This window comes from Vidua macroura, chromosome 1, assembly GCF_024509145.1.
Source record: "Vidua macroura isolate BioBank_ID:100142 chromosome 1, ASM2450914v1, whole genome shotgun sequence".
NCBI lineage: Eukaryota > Metazoa > Chordata > Aves > Passeriformes > Viduidae > Vidua > Vidua macroura.
The window spans coordinates 46,156,394-46,171,935 of record NC_071571.1 but is presented as its reverse complement, the minus strand read 5'-3'; the positions used below and the strand labels follow the sequence as shown (position 1 = coordinate 46,171,935).

General features: G+C 36.2%; 1 protein-coding gene across 4 annotated transcripts in view; it reads right to left on the bottom strand.

The window, feature by feature from the left end:
• The window catches only part of BBS9 (Bardet-Biedl syndrome 9), a 299,597-nt gene that overhangs the window by 263,993 nt on the left and 20,062 nt on the right, over window positions 1–15,542 (bottom strand). For all 4 annotated transcript variants that reach the window (XM_053990445.1, XM_053990515.1, XM_053990680.1 and 1 more), the window contains exon 7: window positions 2,661–2,835. In XM_053990445.1, the coding sequence (XP_053846420.1) occupies window positions 2,661–2,835 (175 nt within the window). The remainder of the gene's footprint in view (window positions 1–2,660; window positions 2,836–15,542) is intronic.

The window sequence follows — 15,542 nt, the reverse complement described above, 5'->3', positions numbered from 1 at the left end:
TACATTGAAGGAGGTAGAGCAGCAGAACAGGCTGACCAGGGAGTCATGGAGTCTCCCTCCCTGGAGTCAGTCACAGCCTAACTGGATATTCCTGTGTCACCTGCACAAGGTGACCCTGTCTTGGCAGGGGGCTTGCACTAGATGATCTCCAGAGGTCCCTTCCAAACCTAACTAGCTAGTGATTCTCTGCTTGCCATTGAAGGATTTTAATTTCTAAAACTTTTTTACTTACAAATGTAAACTGTGTAAAATGTTTCTAAAATTGTTTTACTTACAAAGCTAAACTGGAGTAAAAAATCTAATTGTTTAAGGTCTAATTGTTTAAGGTGAATGCTATGACCTATTTAATAATACTGAGAGAGCTGCTTTCAGTACAACTAGGATGTCTTTAACTGCCCTCTGTATGAATGAATTTACTTCCCTTTTTCAGTTTAACACATTTATAAGAGAAGTTGCAGATTCACTGTATATGTTGCAGTATCACTGAATTAGTTGAGTTGGAAAGGAGCCAGAAGGACCCTGACCTAACAAAATTTTCTCTTCACTATATTTTGCTGATAGTCTTGGAAAGCACAATAACATTTTAATAACTAATCAGAGACCTAATATGGAGGTTTCAAATCAAGCTCACATGAAACAGCAGTACATACTACTATTTAAGTACCAGCTACCTGCATATAGTCTTTCATGAAAAAAAAAACTCAAGCTACAGATGACCAACACAAACTTTCAATTCAGCTATCACATCAAGCATTTAAGAGGCATTTTGCTTTTAGATCTTGAAAGAATTCAGGATCAACACAGTAAAAATTGCTTTCAAATGAAGCCATTGGTCTGCAAGAGCTATAAGAAGACAGATAATTTGAAGTTTGGCAGCTTATTCTGCTAAAAGCACTAGATAGAACAGTTGTATTTTTTATTCAATAAAAATAATCTCTCCTTAGTATATCTGTTTCCTTCACTTTAAAAGGATTACTTAACTCTTTTCTAATGTCCTAATATTTCAGACACACACTAGAGATTAGTTCCATTAGTGTCTTAACATTTGACACTAAAGACCAATAACCAAGTGAAAAATCCCTACAGTAAGGATGGCACACTTTTGATTTAGTAACAGACTGATGAATAACTGTAGCCACATTTTTTGTAAAGGTCAAGAATCTGAAAATAGTTTAAACATATGAGATGTTAATTTTAAAGGAAAAAATGTTTCATTATTCCTTGACAACATTAATAGATTATATTATAATTTTATTCTAATATTGTATTAGAATTTAAATTCTAAATTCTTAGGAAAATTACAAATTTTCTATTAAATTACTTTTACTTGCAACACATATATCCTGTCCAGTTTTAAGAAAACAATACATGATGTCTATAATCTGATTAATTTTAAGCAGCAAAATAAAAAGAATATTGCTTGAGAACTATAGGTGACAGAACAGGGTAGTGTGATAAAGCATTGTGTTTGACTAACACTCCCTGGATTAGATTCCCACAGCATTATTTATAAAAAGGGGCATTCTTGTTTTCTTTAATATGTATGATTACCTCTGAAAAAATCCTTAAGGTACTTGCCCATTCCTTCAGCCTCATGAGATTCCCCTGAATGGCCACCCTATCTAACCTTTTTATATTAGCCACTTCCAAAAATTTGACACTGCCCTTGAATTTCAGGATATGCATTGTCCTATCCAGGATGAAGATGTTAAAGAAATATTGGCTCCAGTATCATCATCATTAATCTTTGGCTGCTGGTTAGAACTGCTAACAACTATTGCTCTGTAAGACTGACAGATCTGCCACTTTTTCACCCATTTTAGGGGGTGTAGATTTTTGTCATCACAGGTAGTAGCTCTGCCCCAAACACCACCCCACCCCAATTTACTGCTAGGGATAGAGATTCAATAAGCCTAACTCTAGTCCTCTGTGAGAACAAGGGTCTGCAACAGGGAAGCATCTTGTTTGAGAAAGGCTTCACAGCAGACATCCACCACAATGTCCCACTGTTTGAGCATCCATCTAATTCTAATGGATACTTGATAAACTCTCAACATGGTGGTTGCATTGAGAGCCCCATGGATTCAAGCTGCTCCTCCACAGTAAACACAAACGCCCCCTTGTCTGTCTTTCAAAATCATTCACATTGTCTTTGTTATTCTCTATTAGATTTGTGTATGGTTGACCTTATGATACATAGTACCTGTGCTTAGAGGAAGTGGAAATGTCTTGCACAGTCTTCACTTTCCATATTGTTCTATTTTTCTAAATGTTGAACCCATAAACTTAATATGGTCACAAACTAAAACAGCTCGCAACAGTTTCATCCATGTTCCAATGCTGAAAGCACAGACTAGACCGAACTGAAGCAAGGAAAAAACCTGGCACTTGGGAGCAACAGAGCCTTGATAAACTAGCAGACTTACTACCTTTATAAAAATCAAATAGGACCATAAAGTCCTCAGGACTCACAGCACACTTTCTTCTATGACTGTACTGAGACACTAATCACTCAGCAACATACAACATCTTTCCTGCAACTACTTGCTTTTGGATACTCCAGTAAAGGCATTAAAAATTAAACGGTATTACTTTCAATGTGTTTTCCTAGTAAATGATACCACCAAAGTACGCTATAATTACTGAACATAAACACGTACTTGTAACTCTCAACCTGCTGACAAGAAGAGACTGTAATGAAAGAGTCTGTGCGAGAGCTGTAAGCCAAAGGACCAGGCAGAAGAAAACCAGGTAAAAACCGGCCAAAAGCGTAACTTTCTTGTTCAAACAACATGAGCATCCCATCCATGGACTGTATGCAGATCAAATCTCGACCTAAGGGAAGCAATAGAAAGAAATACAAAGGAAACAAAGCAACGTTATTTGTGTAGTTTTAATACTAAAACTGTAAGTAAATTAAAATTGTACTCATAAGTAATCCTAACAAAAGTAAATTTTCATTTATGGGAGTTTACTACAAGGAAAAACACTAAATATTCCAACCTCGATAAAAGCTTACTTTCTAAAATAAACAATCTAGATTGTGGGGGGGAATAACATTCAGAATACATTAAAAAAAAAAAAGGCAGCAAGATACTTTATTTCAAAACAAAATTCCTAAGGATATAACTATTACAATTTCAGTTTAAAGAAATGTTTCAAAATTACCAAAACATCAAATTATTCAGCTTCCATAACTTACAAGCAGTCATAACAACTGTGGTTTAAAATAACCAATTCTATTCTTTCAAGTCTACTTAAGCAACCTAACAGAAAGTCCCACAAATATATATTGTTGTGAAAATAATACAATGGTAATGTTTTCCATGTTTTACATTCACATTTTTTGTCTTTCAGAAAAAAACAAAAAAAAGTCCAACTCTGCATTACCAGCAAGTCTAAAAAATACCAAATAAAAAAAAATGCAGCTTGGAGTAAATTACTTCAAGCCTCATGCATTATTCATGAGCAGCCATAAGACATGACATAAGACATGGCTTGTCATGCCTCAATTACACTAATCTAAATTCTAAGTTTCATTGGGAAGATTTCTGAGATCAGAAGCTGATTATACAGTTTGCACTTCATTTGCAAAGGTAACAATTAGTACAAACAGTATTTTTTACGCATTCAAAGAAAGCTGTACCATTAATACTAACACCTTCTGAAGCTGATAGATGCATCTCTCCTGAATTCATAGATTCAAGCTCTTACCTTGCAAACACTACATGAAATATTCAAATGTCTATTGTCTATCCAAATGTAATTCAAAACATCTACTCACCTTGATTAAAATACTCTATTTTGTCTAAGGAATGATTCTGTATGCATGAATGACCCAAATAAATTCTCTGTTCACTAAGTTCCACCCTCAATCCTTTAATAAGTTTTCTAATGTAGGAAGGTGAAGCAAGACAAAAATAGACTAAAACTTCATTCTTACAGTTCCATAAAGGTAACAAAAGTCAAAGAAATATTCAATATCTGAAATGAAACAAATGTACAGTGCAAAACATTGTTCATCTCCACTGTGATTCTTCATAGAAACTTTAACTACTTAAAAATATAGTGTCAAAGGCCAGAAAGCACATTGTATTACTTGTCCTTGTGATTGAAATAGACAATAAAAATTTAGCTTAGGGTAAAAACAGGAAAAAAAAAAAAGACGATAAAGCAGCAGAGTCCTTCCCACTTCCTTCATCTCTTTTTCAGATTTTCTCATTTTCTAGAAAGTAATATCTACCATCCTTTTGTTCCAGATTCTGCATATAATTCATAACATATTCATAAACCCTGTTACAAATAACAAACATGTGATAAGAAGGACACTTGAAAGTGCAATTCAAATTGTTCATTTGGTTGAGGCAAATTTGAATCTTTCAGTCTCTAGTGAAAAGACAAGAGCAAGACAGACTCTTCTCTGTGGCATCCACTTACAGGACTAAGTAAACGGTAACAAACTGCATCACATGAAATTCTATCTGAACATAGGTTGGAGGGTTTTGGGTTTTTGGGGGGGTTTTTTTGTTGGTTTTTTGTTTTGTTTTGGGTTTTTTGGTTGTTTTGGTTTTTTACTGTGAAGGTCAGCAAACACTACAGCCCATTATCCAGAAAGGTTGTAAACTCTTCTCCCATAGGCATACAGAAAATACAATAGAACACAATCCTGAGCAACTTCTAGCCGAACCTGCTCAGGAAGTGGAATTGGACTAGATGATGTCAAAAGAAGAATCATTCAAATCAGACATTCTGTCTTTTCTCTCTGAACTACTCCAAGGCATCTACAGTAGATTTCTGTTGCTCTAAGTTATGCAATTTCACAGAATTTAGTCCTATCATATATTCCTGATCAGAAAAGACTGGGAACCAGCAGGGAAAATTGAGCAGTTTTGAACTGGTATGCTACCAATGTTAATGATACCCAGCTTCTACTTCCCAACAGCTGCTGCCATTGTTATCACACTGCTGATGCAGTCTAGAAGGAGTATGAGTGAGCCAGATTAATTATTAATCTATAAAAGTTCCCTTAAAAACTAGTGCAAACACTGATATCTAGTAAAGGTGCTAGCCCACTGGTTGCCACCACACACTCTCAGGTATGGCTATTTTGAAGTATAGTTACTGGCTACTATAAATAACTAGTGGCATTTTTGTTTGATGTGCAGCAAAACAGTGCTTCATAACCCAGGTGTCCGTGTGACCACAGCCCTTCTACCTGCGTTACCTCAAAATCACATATGCTCACATTCAGCATCAGGCACACTGTAAACCTTCTCACCACTTTACAGTAGCTAACTGTTTGGTTCCACTTCTAATTTAGACCTTTCTCAAGAATGCAACCCTGTAAGTCTGAGTATAGAGAATCTTCAAATCCCCTTCCAAAGTCTCCTATGAATTCTACCATCAGTAGTGTGTTACAGAGGAAATCTGCAGCTGTTTGACAGCCCTATTTCCTGAACTTTAACTTTCAATATCTAACTTCAGAGGAACTCCCTGGCACCTGTAACCTGAAGACAAATCAATTACAGATAGTAGCTTGAAATTTTTATTTTGAAGGGTGTGGCAGCAGCTCTCCGGCCACAGAGAGCAGGCACAGACTTTCCCAGGCATTTTCCAGGGAAAGGCTGTAAGAAGATCAGACAAAAGAATGAGAAACAATTCTTATCTCTACTTGCACCTGCTGTTGTGCACATGTGGAATGTGTCATGGAGATTTGTTTGCCAAAGGGTGATTTCTTAATTGGACACTGGATGGTGTTAGTATGGACTGACCAATTAGGTCAAAGCGGTATTGAACTGGCTGTAAGGGTTACTGAGTTTCTTGATAAGTATAGTATAATATAGTGTAAGATGATAAAATAAAGCAATTGATCAGCCTTCTGCAATCATGGAGTCAATTCTTATTATTACCCAGCTGGGGGCCTGTGGCAACAGAAGGGCACAGTGGTAGAACACACTTGTACTTTGGGTTTTTTTTAAGGCTGCCTGGTTTTCATCTTTTCTTACACAGAAAGATATAAAGTCAGGGAAAAAAAAAACAAGAATGAAAAATTAAATCTGTAAATTAAACAATTTAAGTCACAGAAAAAAATAACAATGTTATGTACGTTTAAATTTTTACTAAATAACTATTACATTTTGAAAAGTTCTAAACATTGTTTGATATAGATCAGAAGTAAAAGACATTAATTGCATAGTGAATGCCCTTACTACCACAGAAATCTTATCTATTTTGTAATATAATTAAATTTCAGGTATTCCTGATTATACTGATAGTAGTAAGAAAACTGTCTCTTAGACAACTGCTGACCAAAATCTTTAGGGTTTAAGTTTAAAATATATATATAGGGTTTAAGTTTAAAATATAGGGTTTAAGTCTAAAATATACAATTAAGTTGTTAATTTCTACTCTTCTGATGAAAACTATAGCAGATACAATTGATACGAAGTCATAATCTAGTAGACATATTACAACTCAAATAACAGAAAAAAGTAAAAGTCATTACAAACGCTGAGATTACTGCTGAAGTACCAAATAGTAATAGCTCTGTTCTTCTCTGTATTATAAATATCAATCTTCTTACCAATTCCATAACATCATGAAAGTGATGAAGTGAAGCACTACAGCACTTCCTGCAATATATATGAAGCTACATGTCATGCGAAACATGGAAGCATTCGCCTTTAGTGCGCAAAATCGAAATCACATACAAATATCGCTGTTAAAATCTCTCCTGTTTACAAAGTAGTGACACCATTGAATAAGGCATGACATAATATGATATGTTTTTTAGAGCAATGATCTGCAAGCACACTGTAGTACCGAACTGTACCTGTCTAAAGAAACAGAGGCATGAGACTGAATCAGCAATCACTCATCTGGCTTTTAAAAGCACAGCAGCACTTATTAATATATCCACCACTTTGCTCTTCATATTTGTGCTGTTCCTACTCACTAATTTTCAAATTTGGATTTTAACTAGCTTGCACTAGTGCTTCAAATTCCAGTTATCCAAACTATTACATGTAAATCATAATTAAAGAAAATTAAATTGTGTATGAACTCTTATTTCCCACTTTTCATAAGTCAACTTATTTCCTTCAGCCATTTGTTTTTATTGTATGTCCAGTGAATGGAGTTGTTACGTTTCACTTTGAGAAATGAAGTCCTCCAAACACTCAACCAGAAATGTCCATTTCAAAAAAGCTTATTGCAGCCACTTCGCCTTGCCAGTGACACATTTATAAAGTGAAAATATAAACCACAGTGTTTTCTGCATATCAGATGGTATCACTTAGTATACTCTACATAGTTTCAGCAGCTCGTTTCTCAAGAGAAAAGTCCCTTTACCAGAAAGTGCTACTTTTAAGCACAAGCTACTGTTGTTTTGTAGTTTTGTTATGAAAAATAAATTCAGGATATGAATATATTTACATCACACTTTTAAGCCACAATGTATTTTTAGAGCTAATGCAAAGACAAAATGAGAGGCAGGTGGTAGTTCTTTGAAATAAGCTTCTAATTAAAGCTATTTTGGAGCTCAAGTTTTTTTGCATGTTAATGATTTCCTGTACTCTGAGCTTCCCCTCTGGCACCAAATCATTTTCATAGAATGTACATTATGTAATCACAGGGCCTGAGCACCATGTGAAATCAGGCAATGAAAACTGTAGAGGGATAAATTAGAAATGAGAAAAAACTTCATAAAATTACAGAGTTTAGGAAGATGTCAGCAGAGAAAATTTTAACTGCCTTCAATGGTAATCAAATGCCTCACTAAAAAAGCCTCATGTGGAAGGAAGCATCAATGAAATAAAATTAAAAGATAAACTGGCATTTACAACACACTCAGGAGCCTAAGAGCCCTTAAATGATACATAGGAAATGCTTTCCTAATATGATTAAAAAGTGACCAATGAAGTGATGCACATAAACTATATTCTCCCACACAGGAAAACAAGTTCCTGTCCTGACTTGAAACAAGAAAGTATGTTTTCCTTTTCCTTCACCAGTGAAATTTGCCCCTGAAATTTCTCACAGCATAGGGAACACAGACTTCTCCAGTTCATATCCATTTTGGAAAACTTGCTGCTGAGTGTAGCTCCTTTAGTAAAGCAGATCTGGGACAACTCTGAGAAAAGAACTTCAGGGATCAGGTCTGACAAATGGAAAAACCATTTGAAAATTACTTGAGCAGTTCTTCAAACAACAAATGCCTAGTAAAAGGCAAGTCTTACATTACCTCCCTAACCCAGTGCATGAAGCACATGTCTGTGTACATTCAGAAAGAATTCTGAATTTACTAGCATAAATACAGAAAGGATCAAAGTTCAGGGCTTCAGCTGTGGCCATTCATCCTAGGCCAGAGGATCTGACTGCCAATACCTTGAACATAAGCAAAGAGGAAAATTGCCCTGCATCACTCATTGCTAATGCAAGTACCCATCCCACCTGATGTACAAAGTGCACACACGTTCCAGCTGACACTGACTGGATGCTTTTCTGCTGGAATTCAAAAATCACTCCAATGGGAAGGAAATAAAGACAGAGTAGTGGATTGGAAGATAAGAACTTTAGGAGAAACTAAGGGAAGTGTTTAAAGAAAACGTTAAGTCCTTACTCTATTGATGTTAGCTTGAATTATTTCTTAAACCATTCTGGATATTAAAGCATTGCAGTAAAACATATTCATAAGTCTCAACGCAAAAGATGCTCTCTCTGCAACAGCCCTCTCTGTTAGAAGCCTCCCTGGTCAAGTTATAGTAAAGCATGGAGTCAGAGCTGCCACAAGAAAAAAACTGTCATTGCTTCTCTCACCTGTCATACTGAATTCTAACCTCTTGTAAATTTCTGCCTGCCATAAAACATAAGGAGGATTTCAGATGGAAAGAGACTCTTGAACTGTTAAAGTATCTCCAAAGGCCAATCAGCCCTCACTCGCACTATTAATCCCTTAGAGACTTGTGATATACTCCTTTGTTCTTTATTCAAGTCTTACCACAGAAGATGACATAGTTAAATTACATTACTAGGGAATGATGCCTTTAAAGCTCATATTAACCTGCGGTGGTGGAAGGATCCTTAGGAAAAACACTACTATGGTTCAAAGGAGTAGGATAGACCAGCATGCAGTATAAAGATCCCAAAGTATCATAGCTGCCACATCCAACATATTAAAATTCCTACTGAAAGAAACATGGTATTTGGCACTGCGTACACATGACAGGTAGAGTCTCTTCCCCTAAACAGACTTCAGTACAAAAATTTGTTTATTACAACTTCCTTATTAAGCAAATTATTTTTTTCTACAATTAAAAGTGAATGTTCCCATCTAGTGCAAGAAATACTCTCAGTAAAAATGTTCAGGCAGCTGTGAAAGCAGTGTCACTCAAAGTTGTTCTCTTTTTCAATGCAGAAGATTAATTATAGACAGCATAAATAGAGGAGGTCTTGAAAATGTCTGTATCCCATGATGTAGCCTGAATAATGACGATTCATGAAGAGATTGTAAAATTCTTCTCCTTAAATTCTGTTTGCTGCCATAACTGGTACAGTAACTACTTTTCAGGCCCTAGCAGCTGCAGAAATCTTCTTCTAAGAGCCTTGCATTCATACAGACATTACAACACTGGCATACATTTTTTCTAAAGTAAGTAGGAGAAATTCCAGTCTGCGAACCTTTCTGCTCTCCCCTGAAGTTATATACCTATCATACATTATATAAATATTACAGAGCAACTTACTGAACTGGCAAATCTCCCACAAACAAGTACTGTCACCAATTGCCCTTCAAAATCAATGACATTTGACTGAATAGTTCAAGCACATGGATGTTTTTAGTGAATCATAAATCAACAACAGACCTTTCACTGAGTTAAGCTGAAGTTGAATACATGCTCTATTTTTCAATATTTTTGGTACTTTCAAAAGTTATCAGTAAGATCTTAAGTCGCCTTCCTCAAATACATCTATCAACTTTAAAGTTCCATTTAAAACAGACCTGAAAACTTACAATGAAACAGAACTACATGATCCCACTGTTAAAACCCAGTGAAATTCTCTCTTTTCTCCTACTTCTCCTTTTATAGTCTCCTTAGACTAAGAAGCTTCATGATTGCTAAGCACTTCCCAAAGTACTTTGATGCATGAAGCTCTGTCTCAGGGAGGAGGATGAGTGAGTCAAGAGCTTATGGGTTAGGATTAAAGGGCAAACTATTAAGGGTGACATTGTTGTGCGTGATTGCTACAGGCTGCCTGAGGGGGAGGAGGAAGCAGATGATGTCTTATCCAGACAGCTGAAAGTAGCCTCACAGTCACAGAACCTGGTTGTCATGGAGAACTTCAACCACCTGGACATCTGCTGGAGGAACCACACAGTAAGGCATAAACAACCCAGCAGGTTCTTGGAAAGCACTAACAATAACCTTCTGACACTGGTGGTGAAGGAGCCTACTGGGAAAGGTGTGCTGCTGGACTTTTACTACCAAACACAGAATGTATGGTTAGAGATGTGAAGGTTGGGGGCAACCTTGGCTACAGTGACCAAGAGATCATTAGTATCCTTTGAGGAAGAAGCAGGTCAGCGAATAGGATCACTGGACTTCAGGAGAGCTAACTTTGGCCTCTTCAGGGACCTTCTTGAAGAATCCCAGGGGAACATGCCCTAGAGAAACAAGGGGTCCAAGACAGCTGGTCCAAGCAGTTCTGTGGAGAAGGACCTGGGGAAAACAAGCAAGATGTCCATCAGCCAGCAGTGTGCCCTTATGGCCAAAAATGCTGATTGTATCCTGGGATGCATCAGGAAGAGCATTGCCAGCAGGCTGAGGCAGGTGAGCCTGCCCTCTACTCAGCCCTGGTGAGGCCACATCTGGAGTGCTGTGTCCAGCTCTGGGATCCCCAGCACAAGAGAGACATAGAGATCCTACAGCAGGTCCAGGAGACAGCAAAAGGATGACCTCAAAGATGAGGTCATCTCTCCTATAAGGACAGGCTGAGGGAGCTGAGCCTGTTTAGCTTCAGGAAGATGACTGAGAGGAGCTCTCATCAACATATATGAGTAAGTATCTGAAGGGAGAGTATCAAGAGGATGGACCAAGACTCTTCCCAGTGATGCCAAGCAATAGGATGAGAGTCAACGGGCAGAAACTGATGTACACAAGAAGTTCCACCTGAACATGAGGAAAAACTTCTTTACTGTGAGGCTGTGGCTAAGCACTGGACCAGTCCACCCAGAGGGATTGTGGAGTCTCCTTCTCTGGAAATATTCAAAAGCCATATGGACATCTAGGGACAAGCAGGGTTTGTGGACTAGATGGCCTCCAGGGGTACCTTCCAACTTTATCCCTTCTGTGTGATTATTTACTAATTTTTGAGCTAAAGAATTGTTAAAAATATGTGCTGAAGAATGATCTCCTGAATAACTGCATTCACATCCAAAGAACTCACTGAGAATATTTATAACAAAGTCAGATGGTCAGAATCTTACAACAAAAAAGAGAGGGTTTACTGTACAGAGCATTAGATGAAAGTCCAATATATCTTCAAGAAGTTTCAAATATACCCTAAAAATTTTGAAATAAACAGCTTGACTTAATTTGCTAAAAAATACCAAGGAAATACAGCCACTTTTCACATTTAAGTCATTTGTCTATATATATCCTAGGCTAGTAACCAACATACAGAAAAGCTTAACTCTTACTTTGTGGTCAAATGAGTCAGTGAATTACATCTCTATCAAAAAAAAAAAAAAAAAAACACCACCATCCTATTAGTTTCCTTCTTGGCAATCTCAGAAAAGACATCACAGGAACAGTTTGTTATCCTGTATTTTTAGACAGTTGGAAACACACTGAGAACACTCAAATGAGGAGTTGGCTGTAAAGGGGCTGATCACTGATGGGGGCCAGCTGGGTATCAGTCAGTGGGTGGTGAGCAACTGTACTGTGCCTTATTTGTTTTTCTTGGGTTTTATTTCTCTCTTCTTTTTATTACCATTATCATTACTATCATACTTTATTTAAATTTTTGAACTGTTCTTATCTCAATCCACAGATTTTACCTTTTTCTGATTCTCGTCCCCAGTCCACCAGGGTGAAGTGGGAGAAAGTGAGTGAGCAGTTGTGTGGTACTTAGGGACTAAGCTACCACAATGATGTAGTAGAGTGATTTTTTATAGGAATGATTTGCACCAAAATAAAATTAGTATAAAGCATTATAGCTTGTACAAGATACATTTCAACCTTCTAGGAAAAGCAACTAACAAGGGTTTGGTGACTCTCCAAATAAATTCCTATAGGTTTTTTGGTAATGGAGTAATCATTGATGACCATTGGAAAAATAAACAAAAGCTACATACACACACTTCTGAAAGACCCTTTGAGAAGACAAAACAGACTAAATAATTTGAAACTAAAACTTCATTCTTTTGGAGAAAAAACTATGGGGCAGCAAACAAATCTTAGAGATAAATGCATGCACATGAAATGCTGGAACATTTAAATAAGAAAGTACATATATAAATAGTAAAGCTGTACATAGGTTTGAAGTAACAGAAAATTCATCATGCCAAACTATTTATCAGACTGGGTAATAACATATACTGCATTTCTAAACTTTAGAGACAGCATCTCTAAACTGAAATAAAACATCTGATGTGATCTCAGACAATTGACTCACAGGAAACCAGAGAATGGCAGGCAATAGCACTAAGAAGAAGAGTCTGGAGATTATAGTAGGACGATGAATTAAAATGAGTCAACAATATGTCATCAAAAAGACAAAAGACAGATTGGGTCATTATTAATATACATGAGCTATTAAAAACATATGAGGTAATTATTCTTCTGCCTTTGCACTCACTGACTCTTGGCAGGAGCATTGCAGAAGATGTAACCCCACATGTAAGATACAAAACATTTTATACTACCAGTGCACAGTGACTGCACACTTTTGGGTACCATACTTCAACAAGGGAAATTAGACAAAGTGTCATACAGAACTTACCAAAGTTTTGAAAAACAAGTCTTTCACTTACATATACGACTTCTCCCAAAATTATGCATTCTGCATTTGATTTTATGTCACTTAAATTATAGTTCTTTTTTAAAAAAATTTGCTGATTAGGAGATTTATCTAGGAATTCATAATTGAGGCAAAGTTCTGGCCAACTGAAGGCAATGAGACCCTTTATTTCAGTTAGGCTGTAATCATTAGGCTACAATCATTACTGTTAAGAAGAGGAAACAGATGGTAAGAGATTCAGAGAACATTTTCCTTGATTATTTTTCCATTCACTTGTTCAATTTAGAGAAGAGGTTCTAACTCAATTATTAACAGGAAAAAAAACCAAACCAAAACACTAACAGTTTTCCAAAGCTGAGTGAGAAACCATTTAGAAGTCGTCATCACCAGATCTATTCTATGAAAAAATTTCAAGTCCCAAACCTTTTCAAAAATCTGTCCTTATGCAGAAGCAACTTAACAGGAAGGCAACAGTTAAATATTCTACTTCTTAACTGAACTAGCCAATAAATCAAAGTCTGAATTTATACTGCTCCAGTGTTTAAACATAGTCATAAGAATCATTTAACCTTACAGCATAAAACTCAGCTGATATTTTTTTTTTTTTACTAACACCTAATAAAATTTATTCTTGCAGAATTGTAGAAAAGTTAAACACAGTATACCCTCCTCACAAGGTTTCCTGTTACAAGGTTGTATGGTTTATGCATATGTTGTATTTCATTATTAAAAAATTCCTCCATATAGCAGCCTCTTTGTTGTAACACTCAAACATACCTTGCCTCTAGGCCAGTGCGATAATAAATGTAAAATGAATTCAAAGCCATTTTGTGAGAAAAGGATAGGTTCAAGGTATTTTCACACTTTTCTGCTTGTAACATTTTCATGTCAAAGCTGTATTTTCTTTTTTCCTTCTCTTTGCTATTGTTTTATTATCTGCTTTTACTGGTAGAGTATCCATGAATCAACTTCAAATAAATCTAAACTACTCTGGAAGCTGACTTAAGGCATTAAGGTTTCAGATGAAAATGTAAATTTCAAAGCCTGTGCTTATTAGGGGGATCCAATACTAAATCACTTATCAACTAATTTGAAGAGTTATAGAAAACTGTGGTTAACTCACTTATTACTTCACTATTAGATAATGCAAGTGTGGAATCGCACAAAGCAGTAACAGTGCTTTTGCAGTGCAAAACCATTATCTGTAAGTAAATGCTATTCAAAAATAATTCAGCAGCTAAGAAAGCAAAGTTATTAAACTATGATTTCTGCCTGTCATTAAATAAAACTAGTATTCTATTCAAGAGCAGCCCTATAGATTGTGTCCCCCACTGGTGAGCTATCAATTTGCTGTTTCTTTAGTTCTTCAGAAGATGAAAAAATCTTTAAAATTGAATTTTTTTTTTTTAATGGAAAAGAAAACTGGAAGTATTCAGAGTGCTTTTACATCTACCTTAATGTACCACTTATACCCTGAAGAACAACCACAGAACTCCATCCTCACCTGGGAAAGGGTGTCCTCCTATTAGAGCATGTGATCATTCACACACTTCCTAAGCACTTCAGAGAGCAGCTCAGGAAACCTGCATTTCATTCACCAGGCCTCAAAGCAGAGAACTTTAGTATTCACTCCTTACACACTGTTTGTTCATATATGAGCTACTATCCTGCCCAACATTCAGTCTAATGCACAACTGACCACAGGAAATTTATATGGTAATCTGTAAAGCTGCCTAAGTTTCAAGTAACAGTGGCTTTGTTTTTACTTTAAAGCCCTTCTCTACTCTTCACATTACTGCAGCAAAAATTTATTGCATATACTTTCCTCAAACATAAGTCACATCTGACTCAAGGCAAACAAGGCAAAGAATGAAATTGTGGCCTGATCTGCAAACTTTTTCAAAGAAGTAATAGGGGTACTTTTCTTCCACTATAAAAAGCATAATACCATAATTTCTTATAAGCAGGCTCCACATCAGTAAATCTCTCTTTAAGAACAGCCAGGCACCAGAAGTACATTGACTGTTTCTCAAGATGTAGAAGGACTTAAGCTAACAGTATAAAATGGCTAAGTCCTAACCCATCCAACAGAAATCGGTAAAGTAGGAGTAAGAGTCATTTTCTAAACTACTGTCTTCTTTCTCAGATTTCTCTACAGGCAGGAAAATATACCATGTCTAAATACCTTCAATATGGGCACGACAAAGCCAAGGCACAGGTCATCGTTTATTCTGTATGTTGTACATACAAAATTAAGGTAACTTTAGTACTAATTATCTAAACATCATGTTAGGAAAATATGATAAAAATTAATTATGAATTAATATTATTTGCTGAGTCAAAAATTAGTTTTGCTTAATGCCCATTCCCTGCAAATCTTCTACTGTGCCAATATGTAAATTCATTCTTAAGCAGCTGATAATTATGTCAACTAATCTCTGTGTGATTATGCATCTATAAGGAGTTTTAATATTTTTGCATTAAAATAGTTTACTACTACTACTACTATCTCATACAACAAA